At 37.0% G+C, this 25,627-nt stretch overlaps 1 protein-coding gene across 1 annotated transcript in view; it reads right to left on the bottom strand.

Moving 5' to 3' along the window:
* LOC131413386 (uncharacterized) overlaps positions 1 to 25,627 on the bottom strand; it is a 241,448-nt gene that overhangs the window by 5,072 nt on the left and 210,749 nt on the right. The window contains 6 exon segments of the mRNA XM_058553914.1: positions 11,758 to 11,921; positions 18,185 to 18,207; positions 18,210 to 18,405; positions 18,407 to 18,437; positions 20,493 to 20,599; positions 20,602 to 20,713. Of these exon segments, the coding sequence (XP_058409897.1) occupies positions 11,758 to 11,921; positions 18,185 to 18,207; positions 18,210 to 18,405; positions 18,407 to 18,437; positions 20,493 to 20,599; positions 20,602 to 20,713 (633 nt within the window).

Here is a 25,627-nt window from a genome sequence, read left to right as displayed (position 1 = left end):
TCTTAATTCATTTCTCATTAATTTAGTCATTCAGTCAACAAATATTCACTTATGCTTACCCGTGTAACCAGCAGGGGAGGGGATAGGTGAGGATTTCAGGAGGGGTGGAGAGCAGCCCGTGTGGGGCCTTGGGACTGAGGAGAAGATGACACAGCGATGAGGAGAGCACCGAATATTAGTGTAGTATGGTGTGCGGAAGGCAGGGCCCAGGTCAAGAGAGCTCTTATTGAAAGAACAATAGGAAGCCATTATATGGATTTAAGGCAAGGAGTATATAATCTCTTTTAAAATTAAAAATCATTCTGGTTATAGTGAGGAGAATGGATTAAAAGGGGCAAGAGAGAAAATAAGGAGACTCTTTGGAAGGCTAATGTTGCAGTAAATCAAGGAAGAGATTAGGGCATATTGGACAGGGAAAGGAGCCTAAGGATAGAACGAGATGAGCAAGTTCAAGAGCTAAGGAATTGCCAGAACCCGGAGAAGGTGGATTTGGAGGGTAAGGGAGAGGAAAGATTTGAGGATATTTCCCGGGTTTCTTTCTCTCCACCCTCCATCTCTCCCTTCTTTCTTTATTTCCATGTTCCTTTCCTTCCTTCCTTCCTTCATTCCTTTCTTCCTCGCTCCCTCCCTCCTTCCTTCCTCCCTCCCTCCCTCTCTCCCTCTCTCCCTCTCTCTCTTTTCTTTCTTTCTTCCTTCCTTTCTTTCTTTCTTTCTCTCTCTCTCTTTCTTTCTTTTTCTCTCTCTTTCCTTCCTTCCTTCTTTCTTTTTCTTTCTTTCTCTCTCTCTCTTTCTTTCTTTCTTTCTTCTTCTTCCTTTCTCTCTTTCTTCCTTTCTTTCTCTCTCTCTCTCTTTCATTTTCTTTCTTTCTTTCTTTTTTTCTTTCTTTCTTTCTTCCTTCCTTCCTTCCTTCCTTCCTTCCTTCCTTCCCTTCCTTCCTTCCTTCCTTCCTTCCTTCCTTCCTTCCTTCCTTCCTTCCTTCCTTCCTTCCTTCTTTCCTTCTTTCTTTTCTATCTTTCTTCTTCCTCTCTCTCTCTCTCCTTTCTTTCTTTTTTCAGAACTGGATGAGTATTCTTGGTATTTACTGAAATACGGAACTCTAGATGAAAAGGTGATTTAGAGGAGAAGACAGTGAGCTTTTTTTCCAGAATGTCAATTTTGAAGTCCCATTGACATATATATATATGTGGAGTTGTCAAAGTTAACTGAAAGTACTAAATTGTTTAACTACATTCATGTTTAACTTGAAAGAACTAAATTTTAGAAATAAGCTGCCTAAATTATAGCTCCGTTAGAAATATACTATTTAAATCAATTAATTCAGTCTCAAGGACCAGATCAAAATGTTAAGCTTGATTTTACTATCCACATTTTTTAGGTAAGGAAACAGAGTCACAGAAATCTATTGTCAAGGGACACACAGATAGTGACAGAGCCAAGATTCAAGCCAGGCCTAACTGCCTTCAACCCAGGTATTGGACCGCTACATCACACTCATTCGTTAGGTGGAAACTAACCTCAAATGTGAATTTTAGATAATTTTATTGTTAAAATAATTAAGAAATATGTTGTACAAGTACTATTGCAGTTTTTGGAGTTGCGAAGACTGCATGAGAATGTCAGCTGAGCCGTTGGCCTACTGTGCAACCTTAGGCAAAATCACTAAGGCTTAGTTTCTTCATCTACGAAAAGGAAATGATATTAGTAGGTCCTGAATCGCAGAACTGTTGTGAGGATTAAGTGAAGTAATCTCTAAACTGTGTTCAAACCAGGGCGTGGCACATAGTAAGTGCTTAGGAAATGGCAGAAATTACTAGTCAGTAACTGAAAGGAAAATATTAAAACCCTCTGTGGAATCTCCAGTATGCCAATTTATATGGCATTTGATGGAAGGTTTTTTTTTTTTTTTTTTCCGTGAGAAAGATTGGCCCTGAGATAACATCTGCCAATCCTCCTCTTTTTGCTGAGGAAGACTGGCCCTGGGCTAACATCCATGCCCATCTTCCTCTACTTTATATGGGATGCTGCCACAGCATGGCTTGCCAAGCGGTGCGTCGGTGCACGCCCGGGATCTGAACCGGGGAACCGCGGGCCGCGGCAGCGGAGCACGCGCACCTAACCGCTTGCGCCACTGGGCCGGCCCCTGATGGAAGTTTTTTGAACCTATACTTGGAGATTCTGACATGATTAGGAGAGCCAATAATATATTAGTAAGGGTTAGGATTCTACTGTTTCTAATGGCCACAAGGATCAGCTCTACCAGTTCATATTGTCTAATATTCCCACGGGGGTGCGGACTCAGGTTATGTAGGTGCGTCAGTTTTACTAGGGAAACCCAAACTATAAAGGGTAAAGTTAACCAGAAGAACTATGGCAGTGTTTTCTTGAATTGAACTCAGCTGGGAGGTCTTAGCCACTGGGAAAGCACGGGGCTGATAAGGGGTCCTGATCTCATGAGCAATGGCAATGGCAAAACAGTGTTGCTTAAGCATTTAACCCAGAGTAAAGGCTGAGGCACCTTCTAGCATTTGTACCATTGCAGAATGACAGCCCCTTTGCAAATGTGACCAAGATCACTAGGAACCCATCTGCATTTTTGAGCATCTAAGCATACCCTCATATTAACCTACTTACCAGATCATTAAAGAGAAAAGATTACTTGTGGAGGGAGGTAGAGGATGGGGGTTGGAGATAGTGGAATTGAGATTTGGAAATATCAAGTTAGAGCAGAGAATTGGCCAGAAGGGAGTTAGAGAGCATTCTGCATCTATGACATGTTTAGCACTTTCCCAGGTCCTTTGGATTTTTCACGTACAATGCTTAAATGTTTTGCCTTTCCCCTGCTGTGGACATCATTGCAACCCTTTTAAACTTCTCCTTCCACATTGAACTACAAATTTTTAAAGTCCACTGTTGCCAAAGATTTAAAAACTAAAAACCTGATCACTTTGATAAGTCAAATTAACACACATGAGAGCTGTGTGTATATCTTTTTACACTTCTTCATTACGTTTCAGCTGAGAGTTGAAAATAAACACTTGGGAGCCAGTGTCATTTGAACATACAGCCTGTGAGCCACATTTTATTTAAAACAGAAGGTGTGTCTTCATCATTAATAAAACATATTATTTTATTTATTCATGTTTTTAATTCAACAAATATTTGTTGTGCATCTATTGTGTTCTAGGCACTTTTCTGGGTACAAGGAAGAGAATGATGAATTCTAGAGTTAACAACCTTGCCTTCCATGCCCAGTCCAGCGTTTCATGTTATTTTGCCACTATGTTTTTTATTTTATTTTTTCGTTTTCACTTGACTACATATGTAACATTTAAAATACATGGGTCAGAAAGTTTGACATACTATTCTATGCACATGTCGTTCTCATTGGTTTATGGCAGCAAACCAAAATAGTTGCTCTTTTTGTTTATATGTTTGTTCAATTATTTTAGTGATAAGTTTTATGAAAATCCTTCAGGGAGAGTTTTGTAGATTATACATAGTGCTGGCAGAGAGAAGTGGGGAACGACACCGGCTCACACACGTTACGCTATCAGATGCAAGAATTCACATGGAAGTGGAGCAGAAAATTCTCATCCCAACGGCCTAAAACAATCTCAAGCTAGGGATATGGACTGTGCCAATACAACAGTCTGCACATTGTCACTTCATCCAGGTACACAGACCTTCTTGACACGTGCTTGCCTTTAGTCAAAACTTACGTGCTCAGTTTCCCACAAGTTTGGGATGAAACTAGAAGTTCTAGTAGATTCTTTTAGTTTCTTTTATGCTAGAGATATCAGAAGCAGGCTAATTTACCAAAGGCCAATCTATTAAGTGACAAATTAATGATTTAGACTTAAGTGATCAGTTTTTACTTTATCTTTATAAGACAATATGATGTCAAAGAATGTTCAGTTTCTCTCTGACCCAGCTTCTTGCAGCTACAGATGGGGATGGTTGGGGTAGAAATAGATCCCTCTATTTGCTGAAGAAAAGACAAAAGGGGAGTCAGCATGTAGCATGAACTCAACTGACCACACCAGAGTGCTTAGGGTCTGAGGAACAGAGCAGGGATACTGATGGGCTTTCTGCAAATGGCCTATCAGTGAATTTATCTGGACCCACAGCAATGAGTTACAATCATAGTTTAGTTACAATCATTCAGTTGACTAGAGCTAAGGCAATGTAGAATCCAAATCTTTTAAATAGGTGTATTCCTATGCAAGCATGTCATAATGTGCATTGTCCATTTCTGCTTATCAGGATATAGAGTTCCCATAACTATGTGACAATTTCAGGGAGGATAAAAATTGTTTAGCTGTATATTAATTAGATACTTTTTAGAATATTTTCCTCTATGTGGTAGATAATATTTTGCCTTTAGTAATGAACATTGTAAAGAACATTTATTCAGAAAGTGGAAAATCTTTGATTATCTTATACATATTCCCTAGACAACGAATATGCTCATAATATTCTCATCAAAAACTGCCCTTAAATTATTTTAATCTAAATTAATTTTTCTAAGTCATAAATGACAACAGCTAAAACTTATAAGGCTATTTGGAACTATTAAGTCAATGATTAAGAAACATCAGCACCCCAAAAACTAATTAACTTGAGTACCAGTCTTTTAGATTTGTGTACAGCTTCCAAGAATATAAAAGCTTAAGCAAATATACCTGACATTTAAATTGTGAATTTGCATTCTCTGCATATTATGAAGAAATATGTAAGCAGCTCGTAGATCTTTTGGACTATTCAGATAAAGGATTGAGTAGAAGGATCCATATACAGTCAACAGAGGCTTAATTGGAAGGGTTATGAGGACGCTGCAAGGCCTGAGAGGCGTAGACGGTCCTCACAGTCTTTCCTTCTGTCAATGCCTATAGAGGGCCACCTATAAAAGTTTGATAAAAACGTAATTTTTTTAAAAAAAGCTCTAGAAAAGAGAAGCTCTGTCCATCACACTGGAAAGACAAGCTGATGAATTAAAATTACCTAAAATAAAACCCAGTAAGGCAAAAGGGCAAAACAGTTAACATCTAAAGATAATACCAACTTAGAAAACAGACCAAGAAAATAAAAGAATGTCTCCTTTAGGTCTTGACACTATCCACATCAAATGAATTCTACATGGCTTATGATAAGGAGTTCAAGGAAAACAAATGCAAACTTTATAAAAATAGAAGTAAATAGTTTTAAATATCTGAATGAGGAAGGATGTTTTTGATTTAAGAGATATTTAAATGTCATAAAAATCATCAAAAGACTTTACTATAATATGAATTATAAATATTTTTTTAAAAATTGAAAATAAATTTTAAAATTAATTATCAAATGGAGAAAATATCTGTTAATATAGGACAAAAGGGTAAATACTGTTAATATATATAAAACTCATATAACTCAGTAGGAAAAACATTTGAATACTCTGTAGAAAAATGGCAAAAGAACACTTAAAAGGCAATTCACAAAGAAGAAATATGAGTGATAAGCATATTAAGAATGTTTAGTGACTAGTAAACAAAGGAATACATGTTCAGAAAAGGATGCAATTCCATTTCTTCTATTAGATTATAAAAGGTTAATGCACGGCGTGAATGTGGTTTGGTAAGTTCCCTCACGCACTGCCGTGGGAGTATAAATGCACACAACTTCTCTAGAAAACAATTTCACCATAGTTATCAACTGTGTTAGACACATCATCTCCCTGAACCAGTATTTCTGGGTCTCTAGGACACTATTCAAAGAATAGTGAGCATGACCCTGAGTCTTAACATGTTCACGAGAATTATTTATAACATGCACAAAAATGAGAAACAATCTATTTTCCAGGAAGGAAGAAATATTTAAATATTTTATACTGTTTATATAGTATAAAATATTGTGTAGGCATTAAATGTTCACAAAGTAAAGAATATGAAAATATTTATCATATAATATTATGTTTAAAATCAACATATAAAGTTATAATTACAGTATAATTTAAACTTTGTAAAAATAAATATACACAGGAAAAAGATTGAAATAAATTTACCAAGAGATTAACAATGGTTTGTCTAGATGGTGAGATTATTGGTGTTTTTAATTTACTTTTTGATTCTTTTCTGTAGTTTTGATGTTTTCCAAATAACATATATTCTTCCTATTATAAGGAAAATCATTAGAAAGATTAATGCTTTTTTAAAAGCTATAAAATCCAGTCCAAAAAATTACACTCAGCTCAAAACCTCCTTGCACAGAGGCAAGGAACTGGCATCCCAGTCAACTCTCCTCCTAGAGTGATGGGGAGTGAGAATTTTTCTAGTAAAAACCCGTCAGCAAGAAATTACTCAGGCTCTTGGAGGAATGAGATCCAATCAGCCAAACTCAATAGGGTCCAATCTGGAGCTTGCACAGCCAGTCCCCATAATGTGGAGCTTCCTGTGCCCAGAGCTAGATGAAATTCTCTATTAACAGCCTGCACAACAAACTTGATATCCTTTGTACTCCTATAATGCTAGCCATGTTATCACATGTTTTGACAGCCTTAATCCAAAAGCCCAGAAAGACTTCGGATTGTTGCTTTAATATCTGGATTAAGAATGCTAACCTAAATCAGTCAACATGCGCAAATCCACATTGGCATTTTATCACCATGGGGAGTTCTTACGATTTCTGTGTCCCTTGACCTACCTTTATGCCAGAGCAACACCCTACTTTATTGACCAGATGCATCTGATCAGGACAGTGCTTGCTTCATGGAAGAACTGAGTTGCCCAGCTCTCCATCATTTCAGTGAAAGATATTTTGCAAACATCGCTAAAGAGAGATTTTTCAGCTGACCTATGGGAGTGATTTTATTTATTCATATGGAAAACTCAGGTATATTTCCTGTGGGAGATTACTGTGACTTTATCATTATCCAAAGGAATCTTAAGAGCATCTGCTTCTAAAATACAAGCAAAACCTACTTGGAGTTACTGAGCATGCCTAGTTCCGACAGAATAGGTTAAGCATGGAAGACAGTGAGGGCCTAGGTCGAGAGAGTGAACAAAACTTGATTTTTTCAGGTTCATTCTCTATGATGTCTAGACACTCCATCTATCTTTGTTTTTTCCTTAATCATTTCTCTATCCATGATAGAGCTTCCCACTCCTCTGTACCCACACTTCTCCATGGGGTAATCTTTCTGTTCTATTTCATTTTAACTTTTTATTTTTCTAATTTTTGATGAGAAAGTTTGGCCCTGAGCTAACATCTCTTGCCAATCTTCCTCTTTTTGCCTGAGGAAGACCGTCTCTAAGCTAATATCTGTGCCAGTCTACCTCTATTTTGCATATAGGCTGCTGCCCCAGCATGGCTTGATGAGCAGTGTGTGCGTCTGTGCCTGGGATCTGAACCCGTGAACCCCAGGCTGCCAAAGCGGAGCAAGCAAACCCAACCATTATGCCACAGGGCCGGCGCCTTTCTGTTCTATTTTAAAGCAAACAACTATTTGTTTTAGGTAGCAAAAGGTTAAATTTCATTTTAGTGCATAAATTCTGTGCTTACCTTTTCATACTTTTCAAGTAACTCTGATAATAAAAATATAGATCTTGGGCAAAGAAAAGCATGGTTGTAAACATTCATCTTTTTTTTTTTTTTTTTTGTGAGGAAGATCAGCCCTGAGCTAACATCCATGCTCATCTTCCTCTTTTTGTTGAGGAAGACCGGCTCTGGGCTAACATCTATTGCCAATCCCCCTCCTTTTTTTTCCCCAAAGCCCCAGTAGGTAGTTGTATGTCATAGTTGCACATCCTTCTAGATGCTGTATGTGGGACGTGGCCTTAGCATGGCCGTAGAAGCAGTGCGTTGGTGCGCGCCCGGGATCCAAACCAGGGCCACCAGTAGCAGGGTGTGCGCACTTAACCGCTAAGCCGCGGGGCCGGCCCAACATTCATCTTATTTTAAGTGTGAAGACATATATTGATGTCAAAATAAATAATACATAACATTATCTAATAATTCTTTAATCCTACAAAAGTCTCAACTACATGATACATATGGTCCCTGATTTATCATGGTTCAACTTAATGATTTTTCGACTTTAGGATGATGTGAAAGCGACACGCATTCAGTAGAAACTTCGAATCTTGAGTTTTCATCTTTTCCCAGCCTAGGGGTATGTGGTACGATCCTCTCTCGTGACGCTGGGCGGCACAGCAAGTTGCAGCTCTCAGTCAGCCCCATGATCACTAGGGTGAACAACCGATACACCTACTACCATTCTGTACCCAGATGACCATTCTATTTGTCACTTTCAGTATAGTATTCAATAAATTACATAAGATATTCATCACTTTACTATAAAATAGGCTTTAGATGATTTTGCCTACTGTAGGCTGATGTAAGTGTTCTGAGCACGTTCAAGGTAGGCTAGGCTAATCTATCATGTTCGGCAGGTCAGGTGTGTTAAATGCATTTTCAACTTACAATGAGTTTATCTGGATGTAGCCCATGTAAGTCAAGGAAGATCTGTATACTATTTTCTTTCTTTAACTTCCCTAGGAAACACTAGTCGTTTTAAATAATAGAGTAATGATTCATGTAGAGCCTCTTGTAAGATCTAAATATCTGTGTTTTTACCATGTTACACAAGAAAATGCCTAAAATCAAACAAATGAACATCCTTGCCTAGGGCCACATGCCAATATAGTGGTCAAATGAAAACTGAATGATCATGGAAGACTTTATTCCCTGGAAGAAAGGAAAGTAAGTAGTCTGGAAAGACGACATGCAGTGCTTATGACATGTCAAAATATAAACCAAGCCTGTGCCTAAGCAATATACATCCCCTGGAGAATTAGGCAGTTTTACTAAGGGCCCTTTCAGAGAATGGTCAGTCTACTGAAGGAAGAATTGAGGAGTGAGTTCACCTCCCATTTTATAGAAAATGCTAATGCTATCGTATGTGAACTCCCTCAGCACCCTGCCAGGAACCTCCATGCATTTGCATTCGCCCTTATCTCTTTATCTCACCAAAGACAAGATATTTTTCCTAAATCTAAGGTTTGTCTCCACATGTCCTCTACCTCATGTCTTTAGAGACCTTGCTCAATCAATTATCCTCCCTTGCTTGGGCATTTTTAATGTTTCTCTTTCTTTTATAATTTTCATACATGCGTATAAATACATTCAAGCCACACTCATATTAAAAACCACTCTTTTTTTTTTTTTTTAATATCTTCTTCTAACCACTTTCCATTTACAGTGTAGCTTTGTGAAAACAATTGCAGGGGAAGTCCTGACACTATGTCCTCATCCTTCACTCAGCCCACTGCAGTCTAGCCTCTACCCTACAAAGAAGGAAACTCAAGGCTTCAACCACATAAATCCAGCCTATATTGTTTTCCCTGAGCTCTTCACTCATCTCTCCAACGTCTTATGACATATTTTCCCTTGGCAATATCAAAGAAATCTCAAGGTCAATATGAATGAAAATTTAATTCATTATCTCTCTCCTCTAAATGTTTACTTTCTATATACTCTCTGTCTCTGAGAATGCTACAGCCATCCACCCATCTGCCCAACTCCAAAACTCAAGGTTATACTACATCTCATCCTTTCCTTCACCTTCAACTTCCAACAAGCCCAAAAGTTATATCATGTCTCTTAACTATTTCTTAAATATGCCACAACTTTCCATTCCTGTGTCATTCTCTTTAGTTAAGTTTCTCAGCCCTCTATGCCTAGACTACTAAAATGACTTTCTAACTAGATTTTCCTGCTTCCAATCTGGTCCCCATTAAATCCACCTTCTCTTCTACTAGCGGAGTGATCTTCTTTAAATTGAAGTTATTTAAAATCTTTAATGTTTTCATTTTACCTTTAGAACAAATTCAAGCTCCACATCATGATATTTAAGACTTTTATCATTTGTTCCTTGACTACATTTCTAACCTCATCTCAGCCAAATGCCATCGCCCTGTGTCCTATGGTCCAGCCATATCAAAATGATTTTGATTTGCCAAATATATCATACTTTCCCATGATAATACAGTTTTATACATCTTTCTTCTGCCCACAAACATTCTTGTCTCTGTTTTTCTTCTAGCTAAATTATATTAAACCTTCAACAATTACTCAAATGTTATTTTTCAACTGAAGTGTTTGGCTACTGTCCCTATCCTCCTCCAGACCTGTGTTGGTTCCTTTTTTCTATGCTCCCAGAGACTCCTGTGTTGACCTCTTCCTAACCATATGACAAGAAGTCTGGAGGCTGAACAATCTGAAGAACAAAAAGATGGAAGCACCTTACCTGAGACAAAACAAATATAAAATCAAAGAAGAAATGATAAACAGGAGGATGTAAAGTATCATTGTGAGTATTACACCAATTTCTCTATTCCCTATTTTCCCCTCCCCCCAGTCCCTGACAACCACCATTCTACTCTCTACTTCTGTGACTTTGACTATTGTAGATACCTCATAAAATAGAATCATGCAGTATTTGTCTTTCTGTGACTGGCTTATTTTACTTAGCATAATGTCCTCAAGGTTCATCCATGTTGTCACATATTGCAGGACTTCCTGCTTTTGTAAGGCTGAATAATATTCCATTGTATGTATATACCACATTTTCTTTATTCATTCATCTGTTAATAGATATTTAGGTTGTTTCTACATCTTGGCTATTGTGAATAGTGCTGCAATGAACATGGGAGCGCTAATATCTCTTTGAGATCCCGATTTTAATTCTTTTGGATAAATCCCCAGAAGTGGAATTGCTGGATTATATTACAAAGCTACAGTAATTAAAATAGTATGGTATTGGCATAAACATAGACATATAGACAGAAAGAACAGACCAGAGAGCCCAGAATAAATCCATGCCTATACAGTCAACTGATCTTCAACAAGCGTGCCAAGAACACACAATAGGAAAAGGATGGTTGGTCTCTTCAACGAATGGTGTTGGGAAAACTGGATATCCACATGCAAAAGAATGAAATTGGAACCGTATCTTACACCAGAAACAAAAATCAACTCAAAATGGATTAAAGACAAATATAAGACCCAAAACTGTAAAACTTCTATAAGAAAACATAGGGAAAAGGTTCACTGGTTTTGGCAATGATTTCATGGATACAAAAATAGCTTTAAAAACGTACAGGCAACAAAAACAAAATTGGTCAAGTGGGATTATATCAAGCTACAAAGCTTCTGTACTGCAAAGGAAGCCATCAACAGTGAAAAGAAGACTTCCTAGCACTTTTTATACTGCCTTGTATCTGTTGCTTTTCTTGTCTTTCTTCACACACTTGCATTACTTGCTAAATCAACAACCTGGCAAGCCAAATCCTACGGTATGCAGGATCAAAGCTGAAAGATGATTCTTCTGTTGGTGATTTTGGCAGTGGTGGGAAGAGTGGGAAGAAAATGGGTTGGAAGGAGGAGAAAAAGAGAATTTTAGACAAGCTTCCCAGGAAATTTCCCAGAATGTCATTTGATGTCAAGGGATAACTCCTTGTTTCCTGCTGGTCCCTGGTTTGAAGAAACAAATATAAATGTTTACAGCAAAATTAGCTCTATTACAGAGAAAACATTTACCCAAAGTCAAATAATTTCTCAGCTGGTCTTCATAACAGCTGTTATACACAACCAAGGAGATTTCTACACCAGACACGTAGACACGGTTCTAATTTCTCTTCTTTAACCATGTTCTCACAGCCTAACTGGATAACGAGACCAGAGGCTGAACACTCGGAAGAACAAAAGGATTGAAGAGCTTACCTGAGACAGTACAAGTATAAAGTCAAAGAAGAAATGATGAACAGGAGGATGTAAAGTAGCACCGTGAGCATTACACCAAGAATTCCTGATTGCGTGTTCCTTACAAAGGCCCAATACAGCTTTGCTGCATCAGCTGCAGGAGTCTTCCCATTATGTGTAAGCCGCTGACAAAAGAAAATACAAACTAAAAAAATAAGGATGGAAACACTGATCATCAAGTTAGATTAAATAAACAAAGACCATATAATACTATAATTGTTTTTAAATTAAATTTTCAAGGTACTGCAAGATCACCAGATCTTCAGCTGCACAAAGAAAAAGAAAAAGACTAGGCTTGCATGGTTGGTTTACCAGATTTTTCTCATTTTCCCTATAAGCTTTTAAATATGCGCACTTTACGTGCAATTTATAAAGTAAAAGCCATGTTTTATTTATGTACTATTAATTTCTGAATTTAATGAGCACAAGATATGAAGTTAAATATGATGGTGGAGAGATTCCTTTCTTTCTGAAACAGATTTGAAAGGAATTTGATTTGTGCTATGCATAAAATAGATGCCTTATTTTAGAAACTTATAAAAAAGTTAACAGGATATTTTATGTGAGCTTTAAAACCAAAGTTTACATTAGGTCAATTTAACAATAAGTCTTTATTTTAGACAAGGAAAAATATACTATATTGGGTTAGAAATAAATATAGGGCAATGAGGTCTTTGAAAACAAATATAAAATGCCTTGTCATATGACATCTTCGACTTTTGAGTTTCATAAAACATGAATGTCCTTTAGTTACGGCTCTCGTGATATCAAGTGTTAGTAATATGCATTATCAATATAAAGCAAGGTATTTTTTCTCCAAAGTAAGAGAGAGGAAAAATTTCTTTACTCTTTGAACTGACAGTTATACAAATATAGCTTAAAAGGGCACATTCAAAACTAGCTCATCCAAATCACATATGTATAGGTAAAAACAGAAGCCTAGAGAGGTTAATTTGTATTTTTTCTACATTAAAATATCCTTTAGTGATTGGGCAGTGACTAGAATTCAGATGTTCCAACTCTCAACTACTGCTGCTTTCACCACCACAGCAAAACTTTCATTTTTATATTCTGTACCTGTTCATTGGTCTGCCTTTCAAAATGTGAGTCTGTTTGCTAGGACTTTAGGCAGCAAATCTGGGTTGTCATGCATTTCTCCTATTCTAGATCTTACCTTTCTGCTGTTTCTTAAAGGTAAAGAAATAGACATGGGATTCATTGATGAAACAAAGAAAAATGATATATGTTTGATGTCAATAACATAATCAACAGATGATAATCATTCATTTGATCCACATGTATTGTGCTCAATGCCTACTATATGTCATTAAGCTCTGAAGATAAAAGAGTGAATAAAATTAGAGAAAAGCCTTAACTTTTTGGAGCTTACTTTACGTAAGGAGGAGAGGTGACGAATGATAGTAAGCATATAAGTAAGATTAAGTAATATATACAGTATATTAGCAGATGATATTATGGAAAAATATAAAGCAGAAAAAAGGCATAGGAGACATAGGTGTGTGTTATTAAATACTGCAATCAGAAAAGATGTCTTTGAAAAGGTGTCATTTGAGCAGAGACCTGAGGGATATAAGGGAATGAGCCATATGCCTCCCAAATGGCATTCATCACACGCTGCCCTACTACATCTTGGTGTGTGTATATTTTGATTCCCCAACTAGATGGTAAGTTCCTGCCTGGACCATTGGGGCAATGGCTGTTACATCTTGTGTCATCCACAGAGCATAAGTATCATCACTTCATCATAATCCTCATCCTAGTTCCTTTCATTTTCTATGTTTGGTGACTTAGTTTTTTCAAATTTATTCCCAGTTGGTCTTTCATTTTATTCTCCCAACAATACTGTGAAATGAGTAAGGTAGGTGTTACTATTTATAGGTATTATTACTTTTTTGTGATGCATATGAGGAAATCAAAGACTGGAGAAATTAACTGACTTATCCAACCAACGTCGTATGGCTAAAAAATGGCAGAGCTGGAACCAGCCCCATTTCCCCTGACTCCAAGTCTGTGGTCTTTCTGTTGCTCCACAATCACTTCTAATCGATTCTCAAGAATTATTTGCTGAGGGAAAATGCTGGCAGTCTACTTTTGCTTGATCTTTGTTCTTGAGTGTTATTCTTATCTCACCACCTATATTGGGGTCAGGAAAAATGCCATATTTATTCTGTATCTTTTAAAATCCTGTGCAGAGAGTATATAATCAATAAATACATGCTAATCAATTAAAACATTCAATAGCAAATCTTTCCTCTACTTTTTATCTAGATTAGTGCTCAGGCAGAGAAAGAATTTATAAACAATGGAATCGTTGAGCATAGTATCATCAATGGGGGTTAGGGAAAATGCATTGTCAACCTCTGGGCCAGCAAACTAAGAGACTGATAAAGTGTTATTAGTAACATCAATTCCCACTCAATCCTTCAGCCTCAAACTATTCTACCTGCCACATCTCCTTTTAGATTGCCATGAAAAAATGAATCCAGAACAAAAACTCTCATAAAGTTAGATAGCATCTCTCTTGGCTGGCTGACCTATATCAAACACAGGTGATCCTCAGCTTTATCTGCTAAAGCAAGTGCTGAAAGAACCGGAGCTATGAACTCGGGGAACCTGAATCTCATGAGTGATGTTCAATCTATGGTAACTATGATCTCATGTGGAACACAAGTTCTCCAACTTTAATGAGTAGAAGAATCATTAGAAGGCTTGTTAAAACACATAGCTCCTTCCCAGAGTTTTTGACTTGGTAGATTTGGTATAGGGCCTGAGATTTTGCATTTCTATTAAGTTCCCAGATGAAACTAACGCTGTTGGTCCAGGGACCTTACTTTGAGAACAACTGCTCTAGAGCCGTACTTCTCAAATTTCAGTGTGCTGTTGAATCACCGGAGAGCGTGTTAAAAAGCAAGTTTAGATTCAATGGGTGGGAGTGTCCAAGTGGGGACTCCAATGCTGCTGATCTGTGGATCACATGCAGCTTTAGAGATTTTTTAAGGCAGCAAAAGTAGATGTCATCCTCAATGAAACATGATGGATTCTAACTGGAAAGTCCATAATTGTGCAGATTGGATATGAGGCTTCAGCTTTTCTTTCCAAGTGGAGAAAGATGCGGGTGCTATCCTCATCTATTAGAATCCAAGTCAGCTTCCATCAGGTTACAGACCTCTGACCTGGTTCTGAGATGGCCATGCTGGAGGCTACTTTTGTCTAGATTACATCAGAGGCCCCAGACTAAATTAAGGCTGCTCATTTTGTCAGCTGCCTTTGATACAGTGGATCAGTTAGCTATTAATCTCTCCAGGAGACCTGATTGGAGTAAGGAAATCCACTCTAGGAGGGCTGCAGATATTCCTTATGAAGAGACCTCAGAAGATAGTAAGGGACAGCTGCTCATCCGCCCCAAGAGGCCTCACATGTGGTGTTGCAATAGGATCAGATTAGCACCCTGTCTGCTCAATATGCACATCAGGCTTCTGGGAGGAATTGTGAGATGTTATGGGATATGATTCTACCAGAGTGCAGGCAGCATTCCTCTCTACATCTCCTGCTCAACAAACTTTGGTGGCATAGTCTCCTGCTTGCTAACCTGGAGTCTGAGAGAAGTAGGAATGTGGATGAAACCCAGCTGGCTCCAACTCAATCCACTCAGAATCAGAATGAGGCTAATTAGTAGAGTGAAAAGACTTAGAGATGGAGTACCAAACATAGCCTCTTTTGACTGACAAGGCTCCCTCTTCTGATATGTCATCAAGGTTTTCAGTGGTACTGAGGTTTCAGAGGGTGGTCGCAGGCTAGAATATGAAAACAAATCAGCCTTCCAAATACTGATATGCTTTCCTCGGCACATGGCTCTCCCTCCGATCTCTAGCAGCAGGACTAGAAACTAGATACACTGGTAGGCTGCTTTTAATTCATTTTCGTAATGTTAAATGATCTACATGATTGCAGAGTCAACTATCACACTTGTCTGCAGGTTCTAAGCATTTGTAACAGAGGTCATTTCACTCAGAAATAAGCAGTCAGAATTCTCAGACAAAGCCTAAAAAGCCATTAGTGGACTCAGTGCACCAAGGACCCCAGTCTAGCTAAGAGAAGCCCAGGAACCCTGAGCAAAGAGAAGGAAGAGGCCCTCTCAGTAAAGCATCTAGCACCTTGTCACAGTATGATTGCTCCATGGAACCAGCATCTTTGGTATCACCTAGGAGTCTGTTAAAATGCAATATCTCAGGCCCCACCTGCTGAATCACAACTGCATTTTAATAAGATCCCTAGGTGACTTGCAAGCACATTAAAATTGGAGATGCACTGCTGTAGTATAGTGTGGCCTGAGAGAAAGAGATAAAAACAGCAACAGGCTTTGCTTATCCTAGCTGCTTACCACAGCACCCGGACAATATCTTCATGAATGTAGTTAGGACAGCAATTTGGCCTTCAGTTCTAAAAGCACATGATTAATGGTAAATTCCATTTCAAATACAGTTAAAAAGTAGAGCCCATCAAAATATTGCATCTCTGTAATCTGCTTGGGACAACGAATATAGTCTAAACATATATATAACAACCGTAAAAATTTTTTCTTCTTAAAAGGAAAAATATGCCAGTTATGAAACATTATTGCATAAATTAAGATAATTTTATAAATGAACATTTGATCATATTTATTTATTTATAGTATCCATCTGCTTCCTTGCTTGGGGCTATATTTCATAGTCAGGTCTAAAGTAAAAAAATTTAGTTAAAATTCAGATTTCTTTCTCTTTGCCTATTGAAATTGCTTGAAAATTTGATGACTCCAAATTAAAGTGTTTTTTTGGCTTGAATTATTCTATTATTTGCTAATATCTTTAATTTTGCTTTGATAATCTGATCTAAAGCTTTTGCCAGCTTCAATAAAACGTAGGAAAAGTAACTAAATGACAGGTTGTGGGTGATGGTTAATAGATAGGACAGTAAAACCTTTCCATTGAGCCTTGCCTTGCTGGAGCTTGGCTCTTTCAAGCTCTACTGGCATTCCTAGATCTTCCCAGCATGCTCACCAGATCTTTCCTATGCAGCTATGATGTCAGTGGTTCTCAAATTATGATCCCCAGACCAACAATATCACTGTTATCTGAGAATTTGTTAGAGATGCAAATTCTTAGACCCTACTCCAGATCTACCAAAACAGAAACTCTTGGGGCAAGACCCAGCAATATGCATTTTAACAAGACTTGCAATAGATTCTGATGCAGATTAAGATTTGAGAAACTGTACATTCCAGCAACACTCACCAGGAATTCCTAGGCCTTGCAAATTCAAGGCAACAAGAGATTTGGATGTGGCAATAAATTTACATTAAAATTCACATCAATTTTGCCTCAGATCATAGCCCCAACATTCATTAGTAAGCTAAATATTTTGATGTAATCAAATAATTGTCATCAGGAATGGCATACATTTGATTTCACAAAACAATGTATTGATTCAAACTTTGAAGCAGAGATTTTAATATAATGGAGAAACACCAGCCTCAGAATTCACAAATCTGGGTTCTAGTTCTAGTTGCAGTGTGTGCTGGCTATGTGGCCTCAGACAAATCATGTAATTCTGTGTGTCTTGTTCCTCCCAGTTGTAAAATGAGAAGAATACTTGTCCCACAAATTTACAGTGCTGTTGTAAATATATAATCAAATAAATTGTGTAAAGGTGTTTGAAAAATACAAAGTACTCTTCAAATATTAGAATCATTATTGCTATTGTTTATGTCATGTACACTAGTACATCATTCATAATCATGAAATCCTAAAAGTATGTATTTTAGGGTGAAGGTGCACTGTTTGTTATTTCATGAGTGTCACAAAAGTCAAAATAAATGCCTATGGAGTAATTTTTAAAAATTTATTTATTACTTAGAAATATTTAAAAAGCTCTTATTTTTCTCCAATATATCAATTACAGAAGAGTAAGTAGTACATCATAAAGCAAATGTATAACCTAACCAATTAAAGGAATTACTGTACAATTACTTTTATTTAATAACATTTGGCTGTGAAAATCCTTAACATTAAAAAAAAGTTACCAAGAAATGGTTGCAAAATAAAGCTTCTTTGTAATAATTTTGAAAAATGTGCAAATTAGTTTGGATTTGATCTCCAACATTATTTCCTGCCTATTTTGCAAGTGTTTGAGATAGTTAAAATTACACTTAAACTGATTATATTAGACATCCATAATTCTTTTATTAGGAGGAAAAACTTAATAACTTCAATTTAATATGAATATTGAATTGTTCATGATTACTGAAACTTCCCATGTCAACTGACTTGTGTACTAAAGCTAAATTCTATGTCAAGAACTCATATCCCGATTATTTTACTTGACTTACCCCCAGGATAGTATCCACTATGACACTGCCAATGGGTCCAGAACTGTCCATAGTCCCATGGTAATGATTAGCTTTGACAAGACATCAGGGCAGGAGGCAAATAGTAGGTGACAGCCCCATCTGATCAGAACCAAAGGAAGTATCATTGTGTTCAGCAGTAAAGTCCCCACCACAACCACAAGCAACTCTTCTTCGACGCAAAGTGAAGAAGATGGGTAACTTGAGCTCAACCGTGAGAGGGGAAAAATGGAATCTGTGGGAAAACAACACAACCACATATGTGCAAACAAGGAGAATTATACAAAATGCCAGGTATACGAAACAATTTTAAAAACTATGTGCTTTCTTTTTTTAATGTAGAAAACTTGACACCTAATAGTACCCCAAAATTAAGTGTTAGAAGTCTTCATCTTTTCCCAACTCCTTAGTACCACTCCAACAGCTCACTTTTGAGGAAAAGCCAAATTCTAAATTGTTCACTGTTCTTGTAAGTGTCGTATGCAACCATAGACAGGATATCACTTTTATCCACCGAGCAGAGCATTCTATAGACTAAGAACTGCCCTGCAGTTCACTCACTGGTAAGCTATTTGAAACGCAAAATATACCAGTGGACTTAGTAGTGGGTCAAGCTCTAACAGAAATCAGAAGTGCAAATAAATCTAACAATTCATCAGAGTTTCAGTATAGCTGATTAGTTTTGCTTGTGATTCCTCTAGCTAGACCCCTGAATACAACAATAACACTGCTAACAACAAATTATCATACTTCTTACTTGTTCTAAGAGGGACAACTTGACAAACCCTAAGGATCTCGAGGTTGAATCCGAGGTGAGCCCAGTGATTCAGGCAGCCTTGATCCAGGCTTTACCACCCTCTTTCCATGCAAAGTGAGACTTCATTGTGCTCTAAGTTTTCCCTCCCCTACACCGCAGCCTTTTAAAGCCTTTTTGTAGTTAATCCTGCTGTGCATCCTACTTATCAGCTCTCTACTGAAAAGAGTTCTTCATTTTCTCCACTCCTTGACCTTTGCTTTGAAGGAAGTTTTATGCTTTGTTCTTATGCTGTTGTGAATATCAAATAAAGTAATGTGTGTACATTTCTTAGTGGAGGACCTAACAGAGTAAGAGCAGAAGAAATGCTTATTGTTGCTGTAGTTATTGTCATGTTTCATAACTACCATGGGACACAGAGCTAATGTAGGATTCAAGCCCGAGGACGTAGACAATAGCCAGCAAAATATCCTAGAATACCTTAGGTCCTCTGTTGCTTAAGAAGTTGGATAAACTGGGCTGTCAAGATATTTTTTTGAGTCTCATTTTATTAACAACCAATAAAGACAGAGCTTCCTTTTCTACTGAAGAAGTAAGAAAGCAGATAGCAAAAGGCAACTAGCCCAAGCATATACCATTTGTCATTTCTGCTTTGGAAACCATCACACACAGACACACAAAAAAAAAAAAAGAAAAAAGAAAGAGAGGAAAAAGAAGAGGAGAAGGGAAGGAATACAATATCTATGTAAAAATTCTCCGTTGAAGATATAGTTATTTAGTATATATAAATTTTCATTTTCTGAAACATATTCAGATATTCGTGATTTAATTTCAGGTTACCAAAAACTATATGTGTATATAAATGATATACAAATATATTCCTTTTCATAGTGTTTTAAAACTGTCTTCAATCTTCTTAATTGAAAATATACACACAACTTTATATCTGTACCATCTACATTTGAGAAAATGAATTTTTCTTGTATTGATATTTATCTGTTTGTCTATCTATAGTGTCTATGGAATCACGTTTATGGAGAGATAACCTTTAAAGTGTCATGTTTTTCCAGAGGATAATGGCCCAGAAAGCTACCTGGGCTTGAGTTTGGTAATTGTTTGAACTCAATCATTTTGCAGAAGAAGCAATCTTTGCTTCTCTGAGTATAGATGATAAATCATACTTACATTACTTCTAAAATACCTTCAATCTAAGTCACTCTGATAAAATCAAAATAGAATAAAATATTGTTGCTAAATTCCTTTTTGGATGCTGCTCAGATATCAGAACATACTTGAATCTGCTAAATTTTAAATAAATATTGATGTGCCAGTTATGTATTTGTATATATAGGCCCATAAGATGAGACTATAACTGTTAACAGAAGTTCCTGCTCTTAGATAAAGACATTTTTGTCTTTCCAAATTATACCTGCATTTTAGTTTTTACAGTAAATGGATAAGAGAGGAGTTTTGTGCTTTCATTTGGCCTATCAAGATGAAAATGCATGCCTTTGACATTCAAGAGAAAGCACTCACTTTGTAACAGGAGCTGAAATGGCCTGGAGGAAAAGCCACTGGCTCAGGTAATGCAGGTAGAGCCTCAGGAACCAGAGACAAGCCATCAGCAGGATGATGTACCAGAGCCATGGCTTCTTCGCCATTGAGCTAATTGAAGTTCTAAACACACTGACTTCAGGACAAAATGGAGATGCTTGAAGAATTCTCCAGATCCACAACTATCAGCAACTGAAGAACAACTACAAACAAAGCAATAGTAGATGAACTCTGGGCTTAAAGCACAACCAAAAGTAAAATATTTTGAGAATGACAGTAAAGACATTGTGAAAATAAAATTGAATGAAAATATTCCTTAAATACTTGGAACTCAAGTTATTTGTTTCTTTTTGCTAAGACGGATGACTAAAGGGGAACATAAAGGAACATGGATATGAACATGTAAATCAAAACAACAATGAGATATGTCCTCATACCCATTAGGGTGGCTATTATCAAAAAAAGAAAAGCCAAAAAATAACAAGTGTTGATGAGGATGTGAAAAAATTGGAACTCTTGTGCACTATTGGTGGGAATGCAAAATAGTGCAATTGCTATGGAAAATAGTATGCCAGGTCCTCAAAAAATTAAAAATAGAATTACCATATGATCCAGCAATACCCCTTTTGGGTATATATTCAAAACAATTCAAAGCAAGTCTTGAACAAATATTGTACACCCATGTTATTCACAATAGCCAAAAGGTGGAAGCAACCCAACTGTCCATCGAATGGATTATTCAGCTTTAAAACGGAAGGAAATTCTGACACATGCTACAACACGGATGAAACTTGAGGACATTATGCTAAGTGAAATAAGCCAGTCACAAAAAGACAAATACTGTATGATTTCATTTGTGTGAGGTACTTAGAGTAGTCAAATTCATAGAGACAGGAAGTAGAACGGTGGTTCCCAGGGGCCCAGGGGAGAGGAAGTAGGGAGTTAGTGTTTAATGATATAGAGTTTCAGTTTTCTAAGATGAAAATGTTGTGGAGATTGGGGGCTGGCCTAGTGGTGTAGTGGTTAAGTTTGCACGCTCTGCTTCAGTGGCCTGGGGTTCACAGGTTTGGATCCTGGGTGCAGACCTATACACTGCTCATCAAGCCATGCTGTGGTGGCGTCCCACATACAAAATAGAGGAAGATTGGCACAGAAGTTAGCTCAGCAACAATCTTCCTCACCCAAAAAAAAAAAAAAAATGGTTATGAAGATAAATGTTATGTGTATTTTGCAACAATTAAAAATCTAAAAAAAATAGGGAAATGAATTATTATAAACAATCAACTTATTTTTTTTAATCTTTAGAATCTATAATATATTCCTGCTTATCTCACCTACCCACAAGGATCCCTCTTTATTAAGATTAGAATTAATTATTTGCATATAATTTTTTAAAAGTTAACTATTTCATTTTAAAAGTTGAAATGAGTTATTAATATATCACTATATATGAATGAGAATTCGAAGCTTAAGAACTCTTTTAATCCTTACCACGGTACTAACTTTTTCTGTTGAAATTAAACATAAAAGAATTACATACAAGGTATTCTGATTTAGCTCTGGTTTCCTCTGTGTTTGGTATTGAGAGCAAGAGATGTTTTCAAAGTTTTTAAAATTATAGTTTTTGCAAGAAAGAAGATAAACCATCTGAAAATAACTGTAGAGGCAGAACTCACTCCCCACCCAGTCCCGAGAATATGTGCAGGGAATCTACAGTGGAGTTACCATAGTTTAGTCACTAAAAGGACAAGCTCTGGAATCTGACTGCCTGAGTATAATTCCTTTCTATGCTGTCATTTCCTCACATGGAAAAGGGAAATGATAATAGTACCCATTACCCGAGGGTCAATATGATGACTAAGATAACAGATGCAAAACACTTGGAACAGTGCTAGCCTTGTGCCACTATCGCCGAGCAATACATACTCAATCTGCTGCTTCTCCCTCTTTCTCCTCTTCCAACATACACCAGAGCTACTTTGAAATAGGCTGGCCTTGCAGCAAGCCCAAGAAATGTAGGAGACCTGTCTAAATAATGATATGGTTCTTTTTATTTTTAAGGAGATATAAACATGGATATGCATATATTTGTTATTTAATTAAAACAGTAAATTATGTCACTATATACTATCATCAGTTTAACAAAACGTTGCTTCTATTAAACCAGTAATCCATCTTTATAGTAACTAGACTCCAAGTTCCTGGAGTAGCTTTTCTAATTCTATTCTAGAAAGATACTCTAGAATAATTCAGTAAATTCCTCAAACAAAAATAGTCTTGCTTATAAGCATGTTACCAAAAGAGAAGCTAGTACTATAGCGAGTAGTTCAGTGAGTTAGTGACTAACCGCAGCAGGTCAAGGCAGAGGGAGAACATAGCAGAAATAAAATTCATAGATAGATTCAAAAGAGTTGACATACAAAAGCTCATCTCTCTCTGAAGACTATCAAATATAACGACAATTGTACCATGAGAAGGAAAAGATAAATAATAGAAACAAGAGTCTTGGGGGGGAAAAAAGAAAAAAAGAACTAACAACAGAAAGTAAAAGAAAACCCACTATTCCTCTTAAAATTCCAACCCACGACTGTAGCCTTTTGGTCGTCACAGGACTAATGAGACACCAGGCTTGTCACTGACAGTTTCTTTTTGTTGTTCTTGTGTGTATTTTGCCATGCAGGTGTAGAGCATCATCTAACTGGAAACTACGTGCAGTCTCTGTACTGAGCGTGCGTTTCTACTACACAAATGAGGAACTGTTAAACAGGAAACAGGCCCCCAAGAGACTTTGGTTTACAAATGGTAATATAGTCAGGGCATTGACTTTCTTATAGAAGGATTCCAGAATACTTTAGTACGTTTACCATCATGTGAAATGAAACCCAGAACTTTCTACACTGCTAATGCAAAATATTCTGCGCATGGTTTCCTCTTCAGTTAATTATTCTGTCACTGTTTTGCCTCTTCAAAGAGAAGAGAAAATCAAATACAGATTTGGCATTGTGTTGTTGCAAAAAACTGGAAAATCTCAAATGATGCAAAACAGAAAAGACAGTAGCTTTTTTGACCTTTGGAAATTTCCACTGTTCTTTTCATATCCACTGACATAAATGACTAAGCAGTTTAAGTGTTTATGCACAGAGCCCGCTATAAAGTCATACTTTTACCATTAGTTTCACCGATAAAATGTTTCCCACTCACATTCAGATATACATACTTGTTTATGGGACGTTTGATTTTGGACAAATAACACTAAAATTTCACTATGTCCCATTTATATCTAATTCAAAATATTTGATTATTTTGTACCTTGTCAACACAATTCAATATTTGTTTTTATTTGTTTGTTTATCAATGGTAACTATATCATCTGGAGTCAAAGAATTAAGAAAAACCTGGAATCAATCATTTAGATTTTAAAAATTATATACTGCCAAGTTAGAAATTAATAAAAGAATCAGTTGATGCTAGATGATGTCAAATAAAAGGATGTATTGAAAAGCTCATTAATTGAACAAAGCTGGTCAAGTATAACTTCATAAACAATTTCTATCTGACAAGAAAATATGACGGTGACATTCCTTTTCTCTTGATCATTTTGAATTTGCACTTGAAATCTAAACGGGTCCTTATATAGAATTACATCCACAGCTCTCTCTCTATAAATCGTTGTTGAAATATATTCCATTCAAAAGAAAATTCCACATCCATGTTTCAAAATTGTCTTGAAAGAGAGCATCTTTTTTATTCTTGTATACATGCAAGGCACATTATAAAATGCAGTGGCATTGTGTAATATCTTCATCCACATCTCAACTGTTCTTTCCTTCCTCTGTAATCTTTCTTGGTTATGTACAAAGAGTATGACCATCAAAAGAATAATAAATGGCCTCTGCCACCGGGGTGTGTAATACGTATAGCGGGAATTGATTTGTTGGTTATGAAGGGAGCCACAGAGCACACAGATCACTGCAAAATCACATTGAGGCCAGCAGCTACTCCTCAGTTCACGCAGGCGGCTCCTCTGTCGCTCGCGGGGTGAGCTGCCAGAGGGTGAGAAGAATGGTAAGGTCATCCAGTATTCAGCTATTAAATGAAACCTATTTCTCTGAACTTCAGCCATATTTCATGTGACACACATATATCCCCCTTCCATGCCCAATCCTTATAGAGACCCGAAATCAAACAAGATTTCTAGGATCCATCAGTGTAATAACAATAAAAAAAAGACCAAAATTGCTTTATGAAAAAATCATGGAATGCATTCTTAAACTCTCTTCTACAGTGTACAGGACTCCTTAGGAATTTGTATACAACCAAAGCCCATCATTCATCAGCTGTGCAAAATAATTCTTTTAAAAAGTCACCATCAATCAATGGCACTAAAATTTGCATATTGCCTTCTTCAGGTATAACTAACCATACCCTAGAGGTAGCATTTTTTAAGTCAAGTTTTTATTTTATACAATTCTTTCATTTGGGTATTTTTCACTTATTTTTTCACCATGTTTCTTTCATCAACAAGTTTTTTTTTTTTTTTTATGTGGAGATCAGCCCTGTGCTAACATCTGCCAGTCCTCCTCTTTTTTAGCTGAGGAAGACAGGCCCTGGGCTAACATCCGTGCCCATCTTCCTCCACTTTATATGGGACGCCACCGCAGCATGGCTTGCCAAGCAGCGCATCGGTGTGTGCCCTGGGTCCGGGCCCGCGAACCCCGGGCTGCTGCAGCGGAGCGCGTGCACTTAATCGCTTGCGCCACCAGCCCTGCCTCCATCAACAAGTTTTTGAACATGGATATCCTCAGTAATTCTGAGGCTTTTTCTAAGATGTATAGGTCATGCCACGTTAACATTGGAGAAGACATCATCATATTCCCTCAAACTTTTGCAGAAGCTGAACTAAAGCCCAAACAAGTTAAGTGATTTGCCCAAATTAACATAACTGATAAGAGAGAGTTCTCTAACTACTATCTCCTGACTCTCCATTAGAACTCTTCATCAATCATCTACTGAATCACTTTAGCAAGTAACCCCAAGATCAAGAAACTCTAGGCTGTTGGAAAGCAAGCCCCTTTATTTGAAACCTAAAAGAAGGAAATGTTTCTTCCTCTGTAGAA

The sequence above is a fragment of the Diceros bicornis genome, chromosome 14 (genome assembly GCF_020826845.1).
Source record: "Diceros bicornis minor isolate mBicDic1 chromosome 14, mDicBic1.mat.cur, whole genome shotgun sequence".
In the NCBI taxonomy this organism is placed as follows: Eukaryota; Metazoa; Chordata; class Mammalia; order Perissodactyla; family Rhinocerotidae; genus Diceros; species Diceros bicornis.
Note: the sequence above shows the minus strand (reverse complement) of the source record. Positions and strands in the feature narration are given on the sequence as shown.